Here is a 23,582-nt window from a genome sequence, read left to right on the forward strand (position 1 = left end):
AGTCTATGGATGGCCTTGAGGACCATGCCTTTTGTGAAGAAGGTGGAGGCAGTTTTGGGGGGTGGGGGTGGGGTACCTAATATTTTTTCATGGTGGAGGGAAGGGAGAAAGGGGATGTTCTTTCCATGGAATTAGTGCGTTTACACATGTTTTGTTTTATTTAAATCAATTTAAGTGGTTGTGTTGAATATTCAAGTGAGGGACGGAGGGAGGGAGGCGATCCATTATTTTTCCATGGATAGGATCTCCCTCTTTTGAACCTTTCGGCGAAAATCCCTTTCTTTTACAAGACCAATTCCTTTCATTTTTCACTTCAACCGACTTAATTTCGGGTTAAGTGGCAGCTTACGCGACACGTTCCGTAGTTGCTTAAGCTGCATACTTGTCCGAGTGATGGGAACCGGAAACCCCTTGAACAACCTGAGGAGGACCCTGTTCTTTCATCTCCCTTGCAATTTGTTATGGTAATGAAGGTAGATGATTAAGTATGGGCAATATCATGGTGCTTTCTTGGCCTTTAGTGGTATTTTCCCCATTTCCGTTAGTGGTGCAGCTACTATTACTAGTGCTTAGAAGGCTGCTTTTGCATAATTGTATTCTTCATTTTTCCATTCCCTCAGTTTCGTCTTTTTACACAAGTTTTGTTTCATTTAGAGCCAATGAAGTGGTTGGGTTGAATATTTCCCCCTTTGTTGATTGCAGCACTTGGAGGAGCATGGAATTCCTATTCCTGATTATGCTCTTGTAAACAGAGATTCTCCTTTTGAAAACATTGATTATTTTGTTGAGGAAGAGGATTATATCGAGGTCAAGGGCAAGCGAATATTCAAGCCTTTTGTGGAGAAACCGGTTGATGGTAAGTATGAAGAAGTTCTGAGTGCTGTACAAGAGGAATATGCAGACTTGGATTAGGAAAGCTGTCCAAAACATAGATATCGTTTCTGATATGGCATTGATCATGATAGGGCCCACTATTTGTTAAGTACTTAGCTTATGCTCATGCTTTACACTTGCTTTGAACTTGCTTTTTCTCATGCAAATCATGATAAACTCTAAGGAGAGATGGAAATCTAATAATATAAACTAGAATTTAGATGTGAATGGTGGTTCTTGCAGATCATAGAATTAGAATATACTATCCAAGTGAATGGATAGTATTTTCTAATGAGATGGTTCAGTTTGGATGTGAATGGTGGTGGTTCTTGCAGGTGAGAATCACAGTATTAGAATATACTATCCAAGTGCAGCTGGAGGCGGCATGAAGGAACTATTCCGCAAGGTGATTACTGTTGTCCCTTCCATTTTATTGTACTGAAATTTCATTTTCCCTTCCATTTTATTGTACTGAAATTTCAAGTCAATCTCTTTCGTCAAGCTTGCTGTAGATTGGCACCATTGTGCAAACATTGTTCATACGTTCTTATGTGAAAGGAGTCTTATTTTACACAGGTTGGGAATCGCTCAAGTGAATTCCAGCCTCAAGTAAGAAAAGTTCGAAGGGATTCTTCTTACATATATGAGGAATTCATGCCTACTGGAGGAACAGATGTAAAGGTGAATAACTTATACCAATGGTATTGTAAATGTTATCATAAAATCAGAATACCAAGTGTGTGTGCCCACAAGACTCAGGGATTTTGAAGATGCCAGGTATGGCTAAGATTATTTATAGGATAAGGAGGTGGACCATTCAGAGGTGCATTCCTGCTCATTTAATAGTTGTCTAAAATGCAAGCTGGGACAGTGAAAATCACAGCTTTGAGCTTGCTTGCGATACTTCTCTTTAAAGTGAAATGGGGTTGAAAAAGTTTTGGTAACTTTCATGATGGACAAGAACTTTTTAATGTATCTGTCATGCACCCGTAGCAGTAACACGTAAATGAGGGAGGAGGAGAAGCTCTGGATCACCACCCAGCCATCGAAGGAATGGGGTAAGACTCCCCATCGCCGCGTATATATGGTTGCTTGCCTGCGCACACATACCCGGCCGCATGTGGGACTACGCCCGGGCGCCTTCTCCCTTGAACCCTGGCTCGGTTGCCGCCCACGCTCCGGTGGGCGGCCTTGGAGTCCGGTCGAGCTTCCCTGTAACCACTACGGGCTACATAACATTACTCCCCTCTCAAGAGGAGCTTTTGTCCTCGAAAACGAACTCTGAAAAGTTCTTGGTTAGTTAAGTCGTTCTAGTGTAGACACGTTTTCTTCCCGGTCTTTCCATTTATTAAGTGCCTCTCGGTACACAATATGCCCCGTGTTCCGATCTCTGAACCCTAGAATCCTCCATGTTCTTGTGGAATAATTGGGGGTTCAATGAGCTCTTCTAGAACTCTAGGAGAAACTACGTTCTCCTTATGATCTGCTGTTTTTCGCAGTTTACTGACATGAAAAATAGGATGAACTCCAGATCTCTCCCGCAACTCAAGTTAGTAAGCTACGCCACTGATCTTCTTAAGGATTTTGAAAGGTCTGCAATGTCTGGGTGAAAGTTTTTGGCACTTTCCCATCTTGAGAGTTTCCGACTTCATAGGAACTTTCAAGAATACAAATTCACCTTCTTCAAAGGCTAGTTCTGTACGACCTTTATCTGCATACGTCTTTGCATGATCCTGTGCGCTGGGTATGCTATCTTTTGCTGCCTGCAGCATATCTTGCATATCTTCAAGGAACTCCTTGACATACTGCAACTTCTCCTTCTCTAGTCCTACGGCTATAGGGGGTCTCGGTTGGAAACCATACATCAACATGAATGGACTAAATCTAGTCGCTGAATGTTTTGAACTATTATCAGCAAATTCTAAATGCGATAGGTACTCCTCCCAATTGGATTGCTTTTTACTGACATGCACTCGAAGCATGTCTTCCAACACTTGGTTGACTCTTTCTGTCTGACAATCAGACTACAGATGATCAACCGTACTCATACTCAGAGTAGTGTCCAACATTTGAAGACTTCTCTCCAAAAGTGTCTATCGAACTTTCTATCTCTATCAAAAGCTATATTTGCGGGCAGGCCATATATAGCTTATAGAGATATTCGATGAACAACCTAGCTAACTCAAGAGTTTGTACCTCCTTTTTAGTAGGTATAAACTTGATCATCTTGGTCAATCTGTCAACCACTACCCAAATCGACTCGTGCCCTTGATTTGTTCTTGGTAAACTAGTGATGAAATCCATGGAGATACTCTCCCATTTTCCTCTAGGAATATCCAATGGATGAATCAAACCTTCAACCTTGAGGCGCTCATGTTTATCGACTTGACACTTCTTGCATTTCAGCACGAAGTCCTCTATGTCCTTAAACAAACTTGGGGAATGAAATTGTCTTTTACTAGTGCATAGGTCTTTTATATCCTGGGATGACCAACACTTAGAATATCGTGACTTTCGATAAGAATTTGGTGCCGAAAATCAACAATAGTTGGTACACAAACTCTACCCTTGTAAAGTAGGTACTCATTGTCAATGGAATAGTGTCTATATACTTTTCCCCCCGACGAACTTTATTACCCTCCTAAAATGAACCAGTGTCAAGTGGTTGTGAAGGGTCCACCCTTGAGCTCTCTGTCTCGGTGCATAACCCAAGAGACTCGCCTAGTCTCTTCGGAGTAGTTCTGGTTGTCCTTCTCGTCAAAACCTCAGTTAATCTCTTTGGATTAGCACTCCTTTCAAACGAGGAAGGTGTAGGTTGCTGACAGATGCGGTTGCGTATAGCAAGCCATACCTTTGAAAAGATTGGATCATGCTCGCACATACCGCGTAGCGAATCCAAGAATTTACTCTTGATTGTGGTGAAACTCAACTCGTTCACCATCGGCATGTGACTTAGCGTATCCACCACTACGTTAAATTTACCTCTTTGGTAAACGGAGCTACAGGTAAAACTCTTGTAGGATCTCTATCCACTCAGCTTCGCTATCTTTTAATTCATCTTTTGTCCAGACCTCAAAAGTAGTGCCATACAAATAATATCGCCACTTTTTTAGAGCATGAATAATAGCTAGTAACTCTCTCTCATAGACCGAGTAGTTTTTTTTTTTCCAACTGTCCTTTGGCCCAAGATTCTCCCATAGTTACCAAATTTCACCGTCCATAGACAGTCCCCCATTGGCGCTTATTTATCCACCCGTAGGCAATGCCGCCTAGGAAGCACCAAGGGTGGTTTTGAACCCAGGACCTCTTGGTCCTAGGTAAACACCTTCACCACTTGAGCTACGTTGGGTGCGGTCAAGATTTTTGCTTTCAAATACAATAGGGCATCTCCTTTGCATTAAAACTGTTCCTATGGCCTCCCCAGTTGCGTCTGTCTCCAATACAAATGGTTCATTGGGATCCACATTACTCAAAATGGTGCTGCGGCTATGGCCACCTTGAATTTTTCAAAACTCCTTTGTTGAGGATTCTCCCAACAAATAGTTTTGTTCTTTGTCATTAATTGATTTGTTAAGGGGACTGCGATCTTCATGTACTCCTTAATATACCGTCGGTACACCCCGACAAGCTTAGAAAAATTTTCAATTCTTGTAGGTTCTTTGGCTCTGGCGATTTGAGAATGGATTCCAGCTTCTTGGGGTCTATCCCCGTTTCTTCTGTGGATATAATATGACCCAAATATTTAATATCCTTAGTGAAAAATGTGCATTTGGTTTCCTTCGCTCGCAAATAATTTATAAGTGTTCCTTTGTGGACTTGTTGTAAACCGGTATGTCTCTAGGAAAACTACTACGAATTTTTCTAAATATGGACGTAACACATTGTCCATCAACGTCATAAATGTCACTGACACATTTGTCTAGTGCTTTGCAAAATTGCATTTGCCATATCGGTAGCACATACATCATAAAGAGAAATCTGCTCCATCATCTATCATGATGGTGGCTCTACGGCCACCTAGCCTGCCATATAACCAGACCAAATCATGTGTCTCACTGATGGCTGTCACATCGTCTTGGTAATGCAGTAAGTGTGGGTACTGTCCGTGTGTCCGATGGTTACTTCTCTGAACTTTGCGGACTTAAGAGGTAACCATTGGATAGTATGTAATTGCCGAGAGGATTTACAATTCTTCTTGCTATCGCTGGAACTACCTCCAGCTCTAAGCTTTGGACATATTGCTTTGCTAAGCCTCGAAATAGTTAAAGCATAGATTTTCCTTTCTAGCTTTATCGTACTACTCTTGAAAACGACATAGTTTCTTTAACCAGCGCCCACTCTGCTCTCTCTGCTACTCACTCTGGCCTCCTTGCACCCTATCGCCCTGAAAGAATTTCCTCTTAAAGCTGAAGCTCTCTTTACCATTAATTTTCTTGCTAAGCCCGAATTTAGAGTGACGTGAAATGTCGTCATAAATCTCTACATATTTTATGGCTGCATCGAAATCTGTCTATTGCCTAGGCTCTACAAAAGCCTCATAATCTGGGTGTAAGCCTCTCATGAATCCGTGTAAAGCTTGGGATTCATCGATTCCCTTTAATTATAACACAATCTTGCGGTAGTTGGAGATGTATTGGGTGAGGAAAATGTTATGCATCGAGCGCTTATCCCAATCATTCCAAGACATTTGCAACTCATTCACAAGAAAAAATTCTTTTCGAAACAATGTTTTAAAATCTACCCAGGTGCTCGGAAGTCTGGCACTCTCGGCCAAACTCATCCCTCATTTGTACGCAGCGCAACGTGCGCAGAAAGCGTGTCGCATGAGCAAGGTCTCAGAGTGCAGCGGGCTGAGATGCAGCTTCATGTAGAAAGGGAACGTGAAGAGCTGGAATCTAGGCTAGAGTCTCGTGTGCAGCAAGTTGAATCGATTAGGTTGGCTTTATTAGAAGCAGTGCACGTCGCTCCCATAGTTGTTAGGTACGAAAAAATGGAACTGGTACGGGACTTTTAAATTTTGAAAAATAAGTTCGATTGAGTACGATCCACTCTAAAAAACACTTGAAAAAAAGATATCTGAACACTTTTAGAGATGCAAAGTCTAGAGAAGTCGTAACTTGTCATAAACTAGAAAAAAGTTAAAATACGAGTACAAAGACTCAAGAGTCGTGAACAATGAACACTGAATATATGTGGCATGCCATAAATAAGAGTTGTGGGCCGCGGCCTACAATAAGCTTCTTAAGCTCCAAGTCGCTTTGCTCGCGAAACACAGCGAGCACCTTTACCTTCTTTGTGACCTTTACCTTCTTTGTGAAGAAATTCACAATGGATAGGCCTTCTGCAACCATCCTCTTCACCCACTCTAGCTTCCCCACATCCTTCATGAGTAGGTCTAGACATTGGGAGGCGCAAGGAGTCCATACAATGGATGGGAACTCTGTCTCTACGAAAAGCTCCATTTTGCGGCAATTGGATGCAATGTCCGTGATGAGTTGAATGACATTTTCATGCCCGACCTACATATAACACAATGGCAAATGCAATGACATTGTTAGAAGCTTGAGCATAGATACTAGAGAGTCGAGACTTGAGAGTTAGAACTTAAATCGCAATGCACATGTGACATAGTACATACCTCTATGATGGCTTGCCCGGATGCGACGATAGATAAGTCCCCCGATGTTTTTTGCCCCGTCTTTCTAGTATCCACGGCACGTAAGAAGTATGTGCCGAGAGCGCATGAAACAAGGATATTCATGATACCCCTCTTCTTATGATCACTCCATCCATGAGCAACCATACTTCGCCCATCCTTCCTGCACAGGTGTGAATTTGTCGTTGATCCTTTGCCTCTTGTCATCAAGTGTAGTGGTGCACATCTCATGGTAGGTGATACCATGCTATTTGCCATGGTATGGCCCCACTGCCGCAATGGGCTTAACCATTTTGTGCTATTGTAGAACCTTGAGCACATGGAAGGAGAGATTGCAATCGATGACCGTGCGTGCAATCTCCTCATTCGTAGCTTTCATCGTCGCGTTCACATAGGTGACGTTAATGTTTGCACCGATGGCGGTTTGCCTCATTGCCGGAGAGCTCTCCTCCGTTGGCCTCTTTGATTGGAAGTTGGAACCACCCGAGGCGGAGCCAGAGCCGGGGCCGGATGGGACGGGCGCGAAGGAGTCACGGATGTGGAGGTATTGGACATGGAAGCTCCCCCATGTCCACCTTTGCCTTGGTTGCGGATGAGCGAGTACTTCACTATACCATCCGCAATTTCTTGAGGAATCTCTTTGCACAATGCCGCTTCCCCACCAAGCTTGGACACGTGTGCAAGGAGCCTTGTGGTGCTATTTATGTAACCCTTCTGGCAAAAGTTATACATCCATTTCCATGACCTCGAATTACCGGTAGGTTTCTCGCCGGTGATGGTATATAAGACAAAAGCCTCATGCTTTTCCTTTCCTCTAGACTTGATTGCTAAAGTCTAGAGAGAGAGAGAGAGAGAGAGAGAGAGAGAGAGAGAGAGAGAGAGAGAGAGAGAGAGAGAGAGAGAGAGAGAGAGAGAGAGAGAGAGAGAGAGGCTAGAGCCTAGGCCCTAGAGGGCGGGACTCGAGAGAGGGAGAGTGGTAGAGAGAGAGAGAGAGAGAGAGAGAGAGAGAGAGAGATTAACGTCTACGAGAGGCCAAAGTCGGCCTATGAGACAAAAAATAATACAACTGTGTTCTTCCGATCATCGGAAGAAAAGAAAGAAAAGAAAAAGTGTGCATGTGTTTGGATACAACTGTGGATCATCATGGATCGGTGGAGCCCATATACAAACAATATAAGGGGGAGTGGGGATGTGGATGGAGTGTTAAGGCAAGATGCATCTCTATATGCTGAAGGGGTAGTACAAGCATGCTATGCAGATCTATGTCTAACTCCATCCAGTGCCAGAAGAGGGATATAAGATATCATACATCGCTGATGCTGAGGCTGTGAATGGCGTGAACATGTACCCTGAGTCTGAATGAAAGCGAGCTACCCTCTCCTGTGTCTCCATCTGGTGTCTCATTCGGATAGCTGCTATCTCTCGGTGACGGAGTCGGGGTGCTCTATGTCCAGTCTGTCTAGGTCTCCTCTTGGCTCTCAATTCCTCTGCTCTCTGTGCGGTCACCCCACGTGGTACATCAGCTGGCACTGGCATAGCTCTCTGGAAGAAATCTGTGAGCTGGGACTATCTCCCACCCCTAGTGGGAGCGGGTGTCTGGAGGAGTCTCTCTCGAGAACTATGAAGCTCTAGTAGTAGTCTGCCAAGCTTCGCTGGTTCGAGGCCTCCATCAACTGATGTAGTGAAGAGTGCTCCTCAAAACTCAAACAATCTTGCATATCTATCTCTGACCCCCTGGTTGGCTCTACATCTACATACAAAGTGATCCTTAGTCTCCACCTCCTCGTGGCACAATCTGCATATCCGCTCAGCTCTAGGAACCCGTGCCGCTCTCCCAGCCTTTATCTCTAGCTGATGTGATGGGACTCGTAGCTGTCCAATAGCAACGCGAGAGCTGTGTGGCATGTATACATCCATGTATGGCGGTCGATGTATAAACCCATCCCCTGAGATGCTCATAAAGTGGTCTCTGTAATACAGCATCTTCGGTGGTAGTGGGCTCTCTGGTGCTGTCCATATCTCCTGTATGTAGTGCTGCCATATGTCCTGTCTCATCACTCTGTTCCTCTCATTGAGAGAGAGGTAACCCCGTGGAGCAGACTGAACAGACTGAAAAGGTGGCAACCGCTCAATGTCTATCCCATGATGTGAGAACCACTGTAGCATCTGTGCATACCAAGATCCAGTGTGTCCAGCCTCGGCCAGCTGTCTGGATGCCTCAAAAGCTCGGCGGGATAATCTCTCCGTGGGCATCTCCCTCATCCTGTATATAAAGGAGATCGTCTGGAACAATGCCTCTGCTTCACACCAATGGTGCTAGCAACTGTGTCGGTCAAGCCTCCTGGGCATCGGACTCTCCCAAAGACCTACTCATATAGCCTGTATATGCCCCACATCATGTCTGAAGGTATGCCTAGTGTCTGTAGTCGCCGAAAGAGGCGCTCTCTGGGCACAGTATCAAATGCCTTGCGGAAATCCACAAAGCAACAATAGAGCCGTTCCCTCCGTGCCTTGGCTGATCAATCAGGCACCTCAATGTAAAAATGTGGTCGATGGTCGAGAAGGCTCGACGGAAGCCTGCCTGGCCTGCTGCTCTCAATCCCCCAACCTTTGCATGAGTGCTCAGCTCTGCCTCCAAAACTGCCCCATATAGTTTGGCCAATATATGGCCAATCATGATGGTCTTGTAGTTCCCGGGGTCTAGTACATCTCCCGCTTTATGGATCGGCACAATAGTGTGCATCGTCCACTCAGCGGGAAACCCCTCTGACAGAGATCTGTTGAAGAGATGAGCAAGAAATGGTGCCAATGTATCAATAGCATAGATGAGATGCTCTCCCTGTAATCTTGTATGATCTGTCGCCCGTCCATGTTGGAGTCGGCATATGGCCCTCCTAACCATAGGTGGGGTGAAGAAGGTGGAGACTGTGGAGCATGGCTCTGTGGGTTGTGGTATATGTAGGCATATGCTCACTTATGGTAGTGCTATGTGTGAACAGGGCTTAACCAAGGGCACTTTTTCCCATGTGGTTTTTCCCCTTGGACATCAAGTGTGAAAGGACACATATAATATTTTGTAGTTCTATATTATATGGATGTGGCACACATGCAAGGGTTGACTTGCATTTTGTGGATACCACACTTTTGGCTCTCTCTCTCTCTCTCTCTCTCTCATTTCTGTGTGTGAGCTTCTCTACCCTGCACCTAACCCTAATGTGCAGGTTTGTGTGTGTGAGTGTGTGAGTCCAACACCCAACATTTGGTATCAGAGCAGGGAGCTGGCCTTGGAAACCTGCTGCTGGAAAAATTCTGTGAAATTCCGTCCGCAGGCTGCAAAATTCCGTCGCCTGCGTTTTTCCGTCCGTCAGATTCCGTGGCCGCTGTGTTTCCGTCCGTCGGAGCTCAGCCGTCCGGCCACCAGTTTCGGGCGGCACTAGTGGGGAGCCCACCACCTCCGCCCAGCCTCGCGGGCGGCACCGCCCTGAAGCCGGCGACCCACACCAGCGCCGCCCAGCTCCGTCAGCGCTACAGCCGCCGTAGTCCCGTTGGTCGACGGTCAGCACAGGCCCGTCGCCCCTCCGTTCCGTCGACGTCCCAGTCGTCGCCCTGCACTCCGTCGAAGTAGCCGCCGGTAGACGACTCCGTCGCTCCTGCCCGTCTCCGTTCAGGCCGATTGTGCTCCGTCTTGAACCGCCGCCCACGTAGTCGCCTCTTCGCTCCACGCATCAGTGCTCGCCTTGCTCTGACCGCCCGCCTTCGCCTGCCCGTATGTTGTTCGCGTGCTGATCGCCCGACGCCTAAGCGCCTAAGCGCTGTTCGCACCAGCCTTCACGTGATGCACGCGGGTGTTTGCTCGCTCGACACCTCCAGCTGGGCCCCGTCACCATCAACGCCGTGCTGCTTGCACCGTTCTGCCTGCACAACACCTGCAAACCAGCTCGACTACCCAACATTTGCATTCGACTGCTTGCAAGCGACTCCAGCTCTCCAGCACCCGACTCCAGCGCTCAGCAGTCCTCCGCTTCTGGCTCGCCCGACACCAACGCCCATCAGCTCCGTAAGCTTCAGCCCAGCTTCCCATCGGCTGCCCTCAGCCATCCGCCACCCAGCTACCTCCGTGTGCCTAGCAGGCCACTCGACTGTGTGCTCCCAGCCACTCTGCAAGCCTGAAGGTATTTCTCTGTCAAAATTTTTTATCAAATCCAAATACAAAATCTGCAGCCATTGCAGTGCAGGTCATATGCCGATTCTGCAGACAATGAAATTGCAGATGAAATTTGGTTGTTTTTGAAATTGAGGTCAAAATCAGCAAATTGAACCTCTCTTATTTGCAAAAATTTGGGGGTTTTTCAAAATTGAGGTCAAAATTGGCAAATTGAAGCTCTTACATTTGCAGAAATTTGTTGCTTTTGTGGAAATTGGCAAATTAGATGCACATTGAAGCGATTGAAGTGCATACAAATTGGGGATTTTCTGATTGGAGCATGTAATTGGGCATTACAGCTGCGATTTGTCGCGTATGTATACACATTGAGTGTAATTGGACAATTTGGTGCAGGTTTACACTTGCTTTGGTTTGCAGGCATACATTTGCACAGGACATTTGGTTGCCTGGCAGTGCACATTGGTGCTTGGTTTGCTTGCAGTTATACTTTGTTGACATGGCACAGAATGCTACGGATGTATTTTGTGTGCTCACCCAGGAGGACAAGCTGGATGGATCCAACTACTCCCTCTGGAGTTTTATGATCCGTAATTTGCTGGTAGCCAAAGGGCTTTGGGGCATCGTGTGTGGTGATGACACACGCCCACATACCATTCAGCCAGCCACGCCTCAAAGGGGAGGTGCTCAAAGAGCTCCTGATGTAGATCCTGCTCCCACACAAGAGCAGAAGAGATGGGACTCTAGAGATGCACAGGCCATGTCATTGATAGCCCTTTCAGTGAAAAGGATTATTATTCCGCACATTCGTTCATGCAAGACATCGAAGCTTGCATGGGACACATTGGAAGCAATGTATCAGGTACGCAACGAGGCAAGAGTTGCCTACTTGAAGAGGCAATTGGATCTTCTTTCTATGGATGAGGGTGACTCCATGGCAGATCATCTCACCAAAGTGAAAGATTTGCAGGAACAATTGCTCAACATTGATGAGGTTATCCCAGACAGACAGATGGTCACCAACACTCTTCATTCTTTACCGCCTTCCTACTTGGGCTTTCACACCTCTCTCAACCTCTCGATGAGAGGAGGTGGTGATCCCGTCACTTTTGAAGAGCTCGTGGGTTTACTCTTGCAGGAAGAGCAAACAAGAGCAAACATATCGAGCAACCGTGGTGGAGAAAAGGCATTTACAGCCAAGGACAAGGGTAAAGCAAAGAGCTTTAAGCATGGGGGACAACAGTCTAACAAGGCTGGTCATGGACAGCCCTCTTCTAGTGGTGAAAAGTCTGACAAAGGGGATGCAAACAAGCCCAAAAAGAAGGGCAAATGTCACTTTCGTGACATTCATTGATGACTACTCCAGGTTTGCTTGGGCTTACCCTTTGAAAGCAAAAGAAGATGTGTTTACATGCTTTCGACACTTTGTAGCAATGGCTAAAAATATGTGTGCATGTAAAGTCCAAACACTCCGCTCAGATAGAGGTGGAGAATACATGTCAAATGCATTCAAGGATTATATGCTTCAAAAGGGCATCAAACACCAATGTACTGTGCCTTATACACCGCAGCAGAATGGTGTAGCTGAGAGGAAAAATAGATCTCTCATGGAGATGGCAAGATGCATGGTGAAAGCACAAAAGTTGCCTCACAAATTCTGGATGGAAGCTATAATGTGTGCAACTCATGTGTTGAACAGGTGTCCAACAAAAGCTTTGAAAACCATAACACCATTTGAGGCTTGGTATAGCCGAAAGCCAACAGTGGATTATATGCGTACATTTGGGTGTTTGGCATATGCACATGTGCCAGAACCACTCCGAACAAAGCTTGATGACAAAGCAATTAAATGCATTTTTGTGGGCTACAGCAATGAAAGCAAAGGATACCGTCTTTATAATCCAACTACACGAAGGATTTTTGTGAGTAGAGATGTCGTATTTGCTGAAAATTCAGAACAGCCCATGGTCAGCTTGTATAAAAGCAATGATACAGGCATACAGGACATGTTTGATGGACTTTTACCCATTGCAATTAGGGGGGATTCAGATCAGCCAGCCCCTACACAAGAAAATCCACATGTAGAACATGTGGACCAGCCAGCCATTCAGCCACCTTCTGTGGAAGAAGTGGAAGATCTTGTCAGGGAAGAGCAAACAGCCATAGACACAGCCAAGTCAGTGCCAAGATGGTTGCTGAAAACTTTGCAAGAAAGCAAACTTGCAGCTCCACTCACAGGTAGAACAAGGGCTAGTTCTAGCCATGCCTTGAATGTACATCGTGGGGAGTCTGCATTCGCAATGGGTGGTCTCTTTGATTCAGAAGAGCCTTCTTCTTATGAAGAAGCACATGAGAATGAGCATTGGTTGCAAGCTATGCAAGCTGAAATTTCTTCTATCATGAAGAATAATACATGGGATCTTGTGGAATTGCCTAAAGGCAAGCATGTAATTGGCACAAAGTGGGTGTACAAAGTCAAAAGAAAGTCTGATGGTACTATTGACAGGTACAAAGCAAGACTTGTGGCTAAATAGATTATGAAGAGACTTTTGCTCCTACTTCGAGAATGACCACAATAAGATCAGTGATTGCATTGGCTGCCCATAAAGGATGGAAAGTGCATCAGTTGGATATCAAAACTGCATTCTTGAATGGGGATTTACAGGAGGAAGTATATGTAAATCAGCCCATTGGTTTTGTAGTTCCTGGTGAGGAACATAAAGTATGCAGGTTGCACAAAGCATTGTATGGGTTAAAGCAAGCTCCAAGAGCTTGGTATGATAAGATACATGCTCATCTAACCAGCCAAGGTTTTGAGAATAGTTCAGCTGAAAGCACATTGTATGTGAAGAAAACCGATGCCGATATTCTAATAGTCATCTTGTATGTAGATGACATGCTCATTACAGGTACAAGCAAAGCACAAATTTCAGATTTCAAAGCTGACTTGAAAGCTGAAATTGATATGTCAGATTTGGGGCCTTTACACTACTATCTCGGCATACAGTTTATGCATACAGATGATGGCATTGTTATGCAGCAAACTAAGTACATAAAAAGTTTGCTAAAAAGGTTTCACATGGATGAATGTAAGCCCATTTCTACTCCGGTAGAACCAGGTGTACGGCTTACTATGCATGATATTGGAGAACCTTTTGAGGCCGGCCTTTATAGCCAGGCAGTGGGATGCCTCATTTACTTGTGTAACACGAGGCCAGACATATCTTTTGGGGTGTCTTTGTTGAGCAAATTCATGCACAGCCCAGGCACAAAGCATTGGCAAGCAGTCAAACGCATTTTTCGATATCTTAAGGGTACCCTGGATCTTGGTTTGTTCTATCCCAGGGGGGGCAGCTTGCAGCTTTATGCATACAGTGATTCATATTGGGCTGGTGATTACGATACCAGGCAATCCACCAGTGGGAATTGTTTTTTTCTTGGCAGCTCATGCATATCTTGGTTGAGTAAAAAGCAACCCACTGTTGCTACATCTACTTGTGAGGCTAAGTACAGGGCAGTCTTTACAGCTACAGTAGATTGTGTATGGTTGAGGAGACTATTGGCTGATCTTCGTGAGTGTCAGCAGACACCCACCACCATTCTCACTGATAGCCAGAGTGCTATGGCCGTGGCACGAAATCCAGTATTTCATGCACGTACCAAGCACATAGAGATTCATTATCACTATGTCAGAGAGAGGCTACATGCAGGGGAGATCAGTTTATCTTATTGCCCTACACAGGATAATGTTGCAGATCTATTCACAAAGGCTTTACCTCGAGAAAAGTTTGAAGATTTTCGCAAAGCTTTGGGCTTACTCTCATATAGAGAGTGATCTGCTACCTTGTACAGGTTCACACTTCCACTACAGGGGGGATTTGTAGGCATATGCTCACTTATGGTAGTGATATGTGTGAACAGGGCTTAACCAAGGGCACTTTTTCCCATGTGGTTTTTCCCCTTGGACATCAAGTGTGAAAGGACACATATAATATTTTGTAGTTCTATATTATATGGATGTGGCACACATGCAAGGGTTGACTTGCATTTTGTGGATACCACACTTTTGGCTCTCTCTCTCTCTCTCTCATTTCTGTGTGTGAGCTTCTCTACCCTGCACCTAACCCTAATGTGCAGGTTTGTGTGTGTGAGTGTGTGAGTCCAACACCCAACAGTATAGAGGGCTGTGCAGGCACATCATAAAGTCTCTCTGCATATGTCTGCCAAGTCTAAGGATCGGTAATAGGCGTGGGAGGACGGGGCTCTCTGAGTCTCCTCCAAGCAGCAGTAGTATCTCTGCTCATGAGCATGTGATGTGTGTCCCAGTACTGAGCCTCCTCATAAGCTCGCCGCTTACGGCGGGTGAGAGTATGCATCCTCCTGCCTGCCTGCCTCTCGGTGATCTCCCCGCAAGCCCTCTGCACTCGGAGACTGCGGTAAAGGTTTCTGCACTCATCATCATACCATCGGTTCTGGGGCATGCTCCCAGATGTAGGTGGCTGTCCTGTCTATATGTGGTATGGGAAACTCCTCGTGGCTGCGGAGTGCAGTACATGTGAGAGCTGGGAGGTGAGCATAGCCATGGGTGCCGATGGATCTAAGGCAAATAGCTGATCATGAACATGATAGTCGTACACATCGGCTAGGTCCTGAGTGAAGTGGAAAATAGTGCGTGGTGGCTGTATGATGGGTGGGTGGGTCTCCAGTAAGCTCCTGAAAGTGAGGGATAGGTATGTATGATCCGCCCCAATGGGGCATGGTGGTACGGTGAAGTGAGACACCATATCTGCTGCCTCCCGGGATCCCATCACATAGTCCACTGTACTACTACCGCCTCCCACTGGAAAGCAAGTCAACCCACCTGAATCTGGCCACTGAGTCATCCCGTTATAAATAACGAAATGGTGTCGGGCCCCAAGCTCCAGCAAATGTTGCCCATATCCAGTGCTGTCAGCTCCTTCGTCAACGGAGATCCGAGTGGTCCCTGTATCCTCTGTAGCTAGCAGCTCTAGTGTCAAGGGATCCTCAAAGTCATAGATCTCGCACTGTCTGCTCTGAGTCCGTGCATTGAAGTCCCCCATCAGGTAGACTTCTCCCAGTGTCGAATAGTGTGAGATCTCTTCAGATAAGACAGAGTATGGAGACTCATTAGCCTCTCCTCTACCCGGCTCCTCGGTGGTGGCAAACCGCGACCCCTTCGGAGGAAAGTAGCAAAGGGCGATATAAATCCATCTGGTCTCCGAGAGGCGTAAGCTAATCCACATGTATCTTGCCTCCGAGTCTCGTGCTACGACTCGAACATGCTCATGTAACCCATGTTTGAAAAGCACCGCAATACCTCCTAAACCTCGGGAGGTGGCCTCTCTCATCCTCTGTCGGTTCGCTGACTCCCACTGATAACCCTCAACCCGTGGTAAGCCCCTCTCCGGGCTCTCACGTGTCTCTGTCATCAAGATGATATCCCGGCCCTCCATCACCTCCTCAAGTCTCCCTGGATGTGTCCATAGGACTCCATTACAGTTCCAGACTGCTGTGTGTATCTCTTTGTCTTCATGTTGTTTCCTCCGTGTCTCATAGGCCAGATGGCGCTATTTGACCCTCTTCCCATCAATGTAGATGTGACCATCCCTATAATGTGCCTTCTTCCCTTCTTTGCGTGCCGCCTTGATCTTCGGCATGCATAATCTTCTGTGCTCCAGCTGCATCCATGTAAGGTCATCATCGAAGTAGATGGGGTCCCCTGGCAAGCTCCTCAAGATAGCCCGTCTTCTCATAAAGCTCATCCTACTCTCCTCGTTCGGGAACTGTACCACTAAGGCCTTGCCTTTGGTGGAGTCCTTTGGGGTTGTCTTCCATACTCTAGTGAATGGGAGCGGCTCATCCTCCTTTAGTCCCAGCTTGGTACATAGGTTCCGCCCGTCAATCTTGGGCGTGGAGGCAGTGCTCTCTGGTATCCCTGTGACTCGGATGTTGAGGCGCCGGATCCGTCGCATCTTCTCTTCATCAAGAGTAGACTGCATCATGTGTACATCTTCTTGTACCTCCTTCTTGATGTTCTTCTTCATCACTTGTACATCTTCTTGCACCTCCTTTTTGATGTTCTTCTTCATCACTTCTACCCATCCTTTGCGGGCCGCCTCCATTTTCCCCTCGATTGTGTGGGTGAGGGTTTTGGTGATCTCTTCTTTGATTGCCTCTTTGTCCACCTCAAGAGTCTCTCCTTCCTCCCATGGACGATCGCGTAAGGATGCCACTTCGCCCTTCAAAAGGTTGATTTCCTCCTGCATGGCGAGCTTTTCCTTCTCCCACTCCTCTTGCATGGTAAGCTTCTCTTCCTTCCATATTTCCGCTTCGGCCTCCAGCTTCCCCATGCGCGTCAATAAGTCCTTCTTGATGGCGGTGATGGTGCTGTCCAATGTCTTCTTCTGGTCCTTGATAAGATCCCTAAGGATAAGATCAAGCTGGCTGATTTTGTCATCTACAGACCCTCCCATTGTAGAGGGAGGGAATGTTTGAAAGGAGTAGGTAGATATGTGGGAGAGAAAGAGAAGAAATGGATGAAATAGGGTGGGGGGTTCAAGTTCCCATTAGGGCCCAGGGATGGTGATCGGGGTTCACAGGCAGGGAAAGGGGGAGGATGAAGGAAGGGAGAGAGGTAAAGAGAGAGAGAGAGAGAGAGAGAGAGAGAGAGAGAGAGAGAGGGGTCAAAAGGCGGGGTGCAGGCAGGCAAGAAGGCGCACAAGCGGGGAGGAGGGGAGGGGGAGATGTGCAGGAGAGAGAAACGGGGATTAGGGCAGAGAGAGAGCGAAGGGCAGGCAACGTGTGTTGGGGGGGGGGGGGGGGGGGGGGGGGGGGGGGGGGGCGTAGGCAGGCAGGCAGCAGGAGGGAGGGGCGAAGGGCAGTCAGCGGGAGGGAGAGCGAGAGGGGGGGGGGGGGGGGGGCACAGGCGGGCAGCGGGAGGGGGGGGCAGGCGGGCAGCGGGAGAGAGAGCGAAGGCAGCGGGAGGGGTGGGCGCAGCGAGAGGGGAGAGCGAAGGGGGCAGCGGGAGGGGGGGGCGTAGCGGGGGAGAGAGAGGCGGAGCGCAGGCAGGCAGCGGGAGGGGTGGGCGCACCGGGAGGGGGGCGCGAAGGGGGGGGCGCAGCCGGGCAGCGGGAGAGAGAGCGAAGGCAGCGGGGAGGGGGGCGCAACGGGGGGGGAGAGAGAGAGAGAGAGAGAGAGAGAGAGAGAGAGAGAGAGAGAGAGAGAGAATGAAATGAAATGTTATATTAACGTCTTCAAAAGGCCATAATGACCTATGGGACCAAAAAGTTACATCATGGTGGATCTGATACAATGTCTGGATAAAAAGAGAGAAAGAAAGAAAGAAAGAAAGAAAGATTTTATTAACGTCTTCCAAAAGACCGAACTCGGCCTATGAGACAAATCGGAGTACATGTATGGGGTATCCTCTGTCATCCCAACAAAATGAAAAAGTACTGAACAAAAAAAGCTGAATCTGGGTGTGCACGGGGATGGAGCTCTACTACTAGGAGAATGCAAAGCTATATGCATGGTGTATACAATCATGATATGCAACCTAGCTAGCTCCATCCTGTACTATACTGGGGTTATAAAATGGTGTACATCAGTGAAGGGGGTGTCCACAGCTCCCTGAAGAACATGCCTGGGTGTGCTCTGAAGCGAGCCAGTCGCTCCGCACCCTCTCTGTGAAACTGAGCTCTGATCTCTGTCATCTCTCTCTGGTATAGGCGTGGTGTCCGAAAGCCAGGTGTCCTCTGTCCCCTGCGGGCTCTAAGTGTCTCTGCTCTCTGGAGAGTAATTCCCAGCCGTGTAGGGGCTGGGAGGGGGATGGATCTCTGAAAAAATGTAGTAATCTGTGTCTGTCGCCCCTCCTCTGGAGCTGTCTGAGCCTGTAATAATGTCTCTCTGTGGCGCTGTATGTCTAGAATGTATCTCTCTAGTATGCGCTGGTTTGCTGCCTCAAAGATCTGGCGTAGGGAATGTTGCTCTCTGAATAAAATGGGATCTCTCTCTCTCTGATGGCTGTATATGCTCTGCATCTGCATACATAATGCTCCTCACTCTCCACCTCCTCTCTGCACAATCTGCATACCCTCTCCTCTCGGGGGATCCGTGCTGCTCTGCCAATCTCAATCTCCAATCGGTGTGATGAAACTCTGAGCTGACCGATAGCCACTCGAGAGCCATGTGGTAAAAAGCCCTCCATGTATCTAGGCCTCTCTATAAATCCATCATCAGTGATACTCATGAAGTGATCTTTGTAGTATAGCATCTTCGGTGGAAGAGGCTGTGTAGGCGATATCCATGTCTCTCGTGTATAGAGCTGCCATAGATCCTGTCTCAATACTCTGTTCCTCTCACTATGAGAGAGACAGATATGTGGTGCATCCCTGTCATACTGGAATGGTGGTAGATGATCCATGTCTAGGCCATGCTGTGAGAACCAATGTGTGACCTGTGCATACCATGATCCTCTGTCTCCTGCCTCAGCCAGCTGTCTAGATGCTTCAAAAGCTCTGTATGACAATCTGTCATGTGGCATCTCTCTGAATCTGTCTAGCAGGCATATAGTCTAAAATATGGCCTCTACCATCATAGAGAGAGAGAGAGAGAGAGAGAGAGAGAGAGAGAGAGAGAGAGAGAGAGAGAGAGAGAGAGGCAAGGGCCAAGGGAGAGAGAGAGAGAGAGAGAGCTGCAGCCCGAGTCGTGAGAGAGCCCGAGCGACTGTAATGGTCTGCGCAGGAGAGAGTGCTGCACGAACCTTCACGTCTTCCCTGTTTTGACTCACTTTTTGCTCGCTGTTATACCCTCTGCTTAGCTACTGTTTATCGCTCCTCTTCTCTGTACAACCCTCTGTGTGTGTGTGTGTGTGTGTGTGTGTGTGAGAGAGAGAGAGAGAGAGAGAGAAATGAAATGAAATGAAATGTTATATTAACGTCTTCAAAAGGCCATAATGACCTATGAGACCAAAAGTTACATCATGGTGGATCTGATACAATGTCTGGATGAGAAAACCTAGAAAAATGAAAAATAAAGATGATACTACTGGCACCTAGAAAATGAAACTGGAACTGGAAGGTACACTATGGAGGTACCTCCATCTCATAATATGTGCCGCATCGGACACTGGCGGATCTCCTCAATATCCTCTGTGGTCAGCACCCTGACTGGGTGTCTCGCATGCCTCGCAAGAATAATCCGAATCTACCGCTGCAACCTCCGTCTATGCTGGGATGCCCTCCTCCGTAGTCGTGGGCGTCTGGACCACCCAAGCTCAATCGCACGATCAATCAGTGTACCCCTGGTGTGGGCGGTATCCATGTCTTGCTGCTGCTGTGGTCCATCTGGCGCAGTGATGGCCGGACTAAAGAAGTCTGTAATGTGCCTCTGAGTCTGGCTCTCTGTGCGCCTAAGCAGGCTATCTCTATGTCTCCGCAGCTCAAGCAAGAACAATCCCAAACACCTCTGGTCCTGGTACCCCATGACTCTGGAAAGTGGTCCAAAACCCTCTCTGAATAAACAGTGGAAACGACCACGTATCTCATAGTATGCAGTACAATGGCATATATAATGCAGCTCTGTCTCTGGCTCCCCATGGCATACTCGGCATATCCTGGCCTCAGCTGGTATACCTCTATATCGGCCAATCTCAATCTCAAGCTGGTGTGAGGATGTGCGAATCTGACCAATAGCACATCGTACTGCATGAGACAAGTGTACATCCATGTAACTGGGTCTGATCACAAAACCATCTGTTGTGAGCTGAAGAAAATGCTCTCTGTAGAAAGCCATCTTCGTGCCCAGCTCCTCAGTCGGCTGTATCCATGTCCTCCTAATGTCCAGCTGAACTAAATCCTGACGGATGAGTCTGGTAATCTCTGTCCGTGTAAGAGTGAGAGAGGGTGCCTCCAGAGAATACTGGAAGGGAGGCAATCTGTCCATGCTAAAACCATGTGCCTGGAACCAAGATGTCATCTGTCCATACCAACAAGCCGTGTCTCCCTGTAAAGCTAACTGTCGGGAGGACTCCAGGGCGAGGCGTGCATATCTGTCTCGGGGGAGATCCCACAAGCCATGTATGTAGGAGACTGATCTCGTAAGAGCCTCAATCACCAGAGGGGCAGCCGCCAGCTCTGCTCGAATAATCTCATGAGGTACCACAGCCTTGGCTCTAATAAGCCTAGCAATCATAGATACCAAAGGCCTCTCCATACCTCTCCACCCGCCTGCGCTGTGATGGCCCACTGAAGGTCCCCATATCTGCACTCCATAAAGCATAGCTGATGTCACTAGAGTGTCAAAAAGCCAGAGTTTCGTTCGAGGTTCCTGAAACTGAACCTGCGAACACATCCTCTCCAAACCACCCAGGGTTGCATGTGCTCTAGTCAATCTAGTCTCTGCTGCTCTCCTCATCGAAAACATTGGCCCACTGAATACTACCCCAAGATATGTATATGCATCTGTATACTCCACAATCTCCTACCCATATGTAAATGTGGAAGCTGATCGCCTAACCCACTGTGGCGTGGTGTTAAACACCATAACCTTGGTTTTGCCAAGGTTGACAGACAATCCACTATCATGTGCAAACTCATGTAAAGCATCCAGATGACGCTGCATACCCTCAGGAGAGTCAGAGATCAACACAATATCATCAGCATATAACAATAGTGGGATCCATGTACCTGCTAGCTGGGCTCCTCTGTCCCCCAATCTCTCAATGTAGTCAGAAGCCTCATCCACATACATACCAAACAGTGAAGGAGATAACGGGCAACCTTGCTTCACTCCTATAGTGGAGTGAACCAAAGTAGAGACCCCCTCTGGGGTGCGTACCTGTCCTGGAACTGATCTGTATAAAGCCATAATTCCCCATATGAGCTCTGTGGGTACCCCCATCTCCTGTAATCGCCTCATCAATCTGGCTCTGGGCACTGTATCAAATGCTTTGCGGAAGTCCACAAAGCTACAATAAATCCGTCGCCCATGCGACCTGCCCTCCTCAATAATGGCCTGCAGAGTCAAGATGTGGTCAAGAGTAGAGAAACCTCTCCTGAACCCTGCCTGTCCCTCTGCTCGAATGCCAACTCTCTCTGCCCATCTACTCAACTGCTGCTCAAGAATGGATGCATACAATCGTGCTAGTGTGTGACCAATCATAATAGTGCGATAATTCCCTGGCTGCATAGGGTCCCCTGACTTGAAGATAGGCACGATGGTGGACCTACTCCAAGTCTCGGGTAAGCCTTCGCACATAGCACGATTGAACATCACTGCTAGAAGCTCTGCCAGCATGTCTCTCGCATGAATAAAGTGCTCAGCAACCAATCCATCGTGATCATATGCTCTCCCAGTCTTCATCCTATCAATGGCCTTCCTTACCATCTCTGCGGTAAAGAAAGTACATGTCTGTGGGCATGGTGCTGGCGGGTCAGGAAAAGGTGTCTGTCCAGGAACTGTATATAGAGATGCTGCATAACTAACCCAGACCTCTGTAGAAGTGATGGCCAAAGCAGGGGAGGACTCATGAAACAGACGCCAAGCCTCCCTCGAATCCTGGCTCAAGAATAGCTAGTATAATTCCTGCTCTAGCTGAGCAAGGAAGGCCCGCTTCTTCCTTCGCACAAGGCGTCGGAAGGCAATACGTGACTGTCGGTGAGTAGTGACTCCCAAAGCAACCTCCCGCTGCAGTCGGGCTCTGGTCTCTCTGCACTCCTCATCATACCAGCTGTTTCGGGGCATACATCTAGAATGCTGTCTCTGTCCAGGCTGAGTATGTGGATATGCCTCTCTGGCTGCATCATGTAAAGTCTCTGTCAGTATATGGGTCAACTCCTCCAAAGGTCTCCCTGGCTCCTCTGTGTACAGACGTCTATAAATCCCATCTGTGTAGACAGCATCAGTCTCTGAGGTAAAAGTATATCAAGTGTGATCTGCCCCTCGTGTCCTCTGAGCTGTGGTAAAGTGAAAAGAGATAGTCAATGTCAACAATGCATGATCCACTACTACCCCAATGGGCCGAGATCCAACTGTGAAGTCCTCAATGCATGAAACAAAGCTGGGCATAGCCATAACATAATCCACTGTGCTAGCACCATGTCTATGTGGAAAGCAAGTAAATCTAGCTGCTGACGGAAACCTCTGCAAGCCATTCAGTATGGCCAACCCATGCGCAGTCCCCATATCTACCAAATATCTCCCATACTCTGTGCACTCCACATCCTGTGAGCGTCTGTCTAATCCCATATCCAGAGTGTCCAACTCTCTCAGCATCTCCTCCGAGGTATCATAAAAGGCTGTCTGGCGGTTGCCTGTCCGGGCATTAAAGTCCCCTAACAGGATGATGTCTCCATCCCTAGAGAACTCCCATATGTCATCATCTAGCACAGAGAAAGGAGACTGCCCTCTAGGTGCTGCATATGTCGATGTACTAGGAGCAAAATAGCATATGGCAATATACAGGAATCTGCCTGTGTCGGCCCTCAGTCTCACCCACATATATCTGGCCTGATCATCTCTCCGAACTATGTGTAGAAGCGGTTGCAGCTCCTCCCTGAAAAGAACTGCCACCCCTCCTGATCCTCTACTACTGTGTACCGATCTCGTCCCTACTCTACAAGCTGTCTCCCATCTGTATCCTGTCACCTGTGGCATCATCTGACTAGGGGCCTGGTGAGTCTCCGAGTAGAAGACTATATCTCTATCTCTAAAGCTGTCCTCAAAGGCACCTACATCAAGTCTGAGGGATCCATTGCAGTTCCAGGTTGCCAGCTTTAATTTGGTCCCATAGGTCTCGCACCGTCATGTAGAGCGTCGCTCCACGATGACCACCCTCCCTTCTCTATAAAATGCTATCTTACCCTTTTCTCT

The 23,582-nt window shown here is 47.5% G+C and overlaps 1 protein-coding gene across 4 annotated transcripts in view; it reads left to right on the plus strand.

Moving 5' to 3' along the window:
- LOC147623157 (inositol hexakisphosphate and diphosphoinositol-pentakisphosphate kinase VIP2-like) overlaps positions 1-23,582 on the plus strand; it is a 252,107-nt gene that overhangs the window by 107,978 nt on the left and 120,547 nt on the right. For all 4 annotated transcript variants that reach the window (XM_086821224.1, XM_086821226.1, XM_086821227.1 and 1 more), the window contains 3 exons: positions 703-856; positions 1,209-1,279; positions 1,450-1,554. In XM_086821224.1, the coding sequence (XP_086677350.1) occupies positions 703-856; positions 1,209-1,279; positions 1,450-1,554 (330 nt within the window). The remainder of the gene's footprint in view (positions 1-702; positions 857-1,208; positions 1,280-1,449; positions 1,555-23,582) is intronic.

This window comes from Cibotium barometz, chromosome 27 (genome assembly GCF_041138505.1).
Source record: "Cibotium barometz isolate CiBa-2024 chromosome 27, ASM4113850v1, whole genome shotgun sequence".
Classification (NCBI taxonomy): domain Eukaryota; kingdom Viridiplantae; phylum Streptophyta; class Polypodiopsida; order Cyatheales; family Cibotiaceae; genus Cibotium; species Cibotium barometz.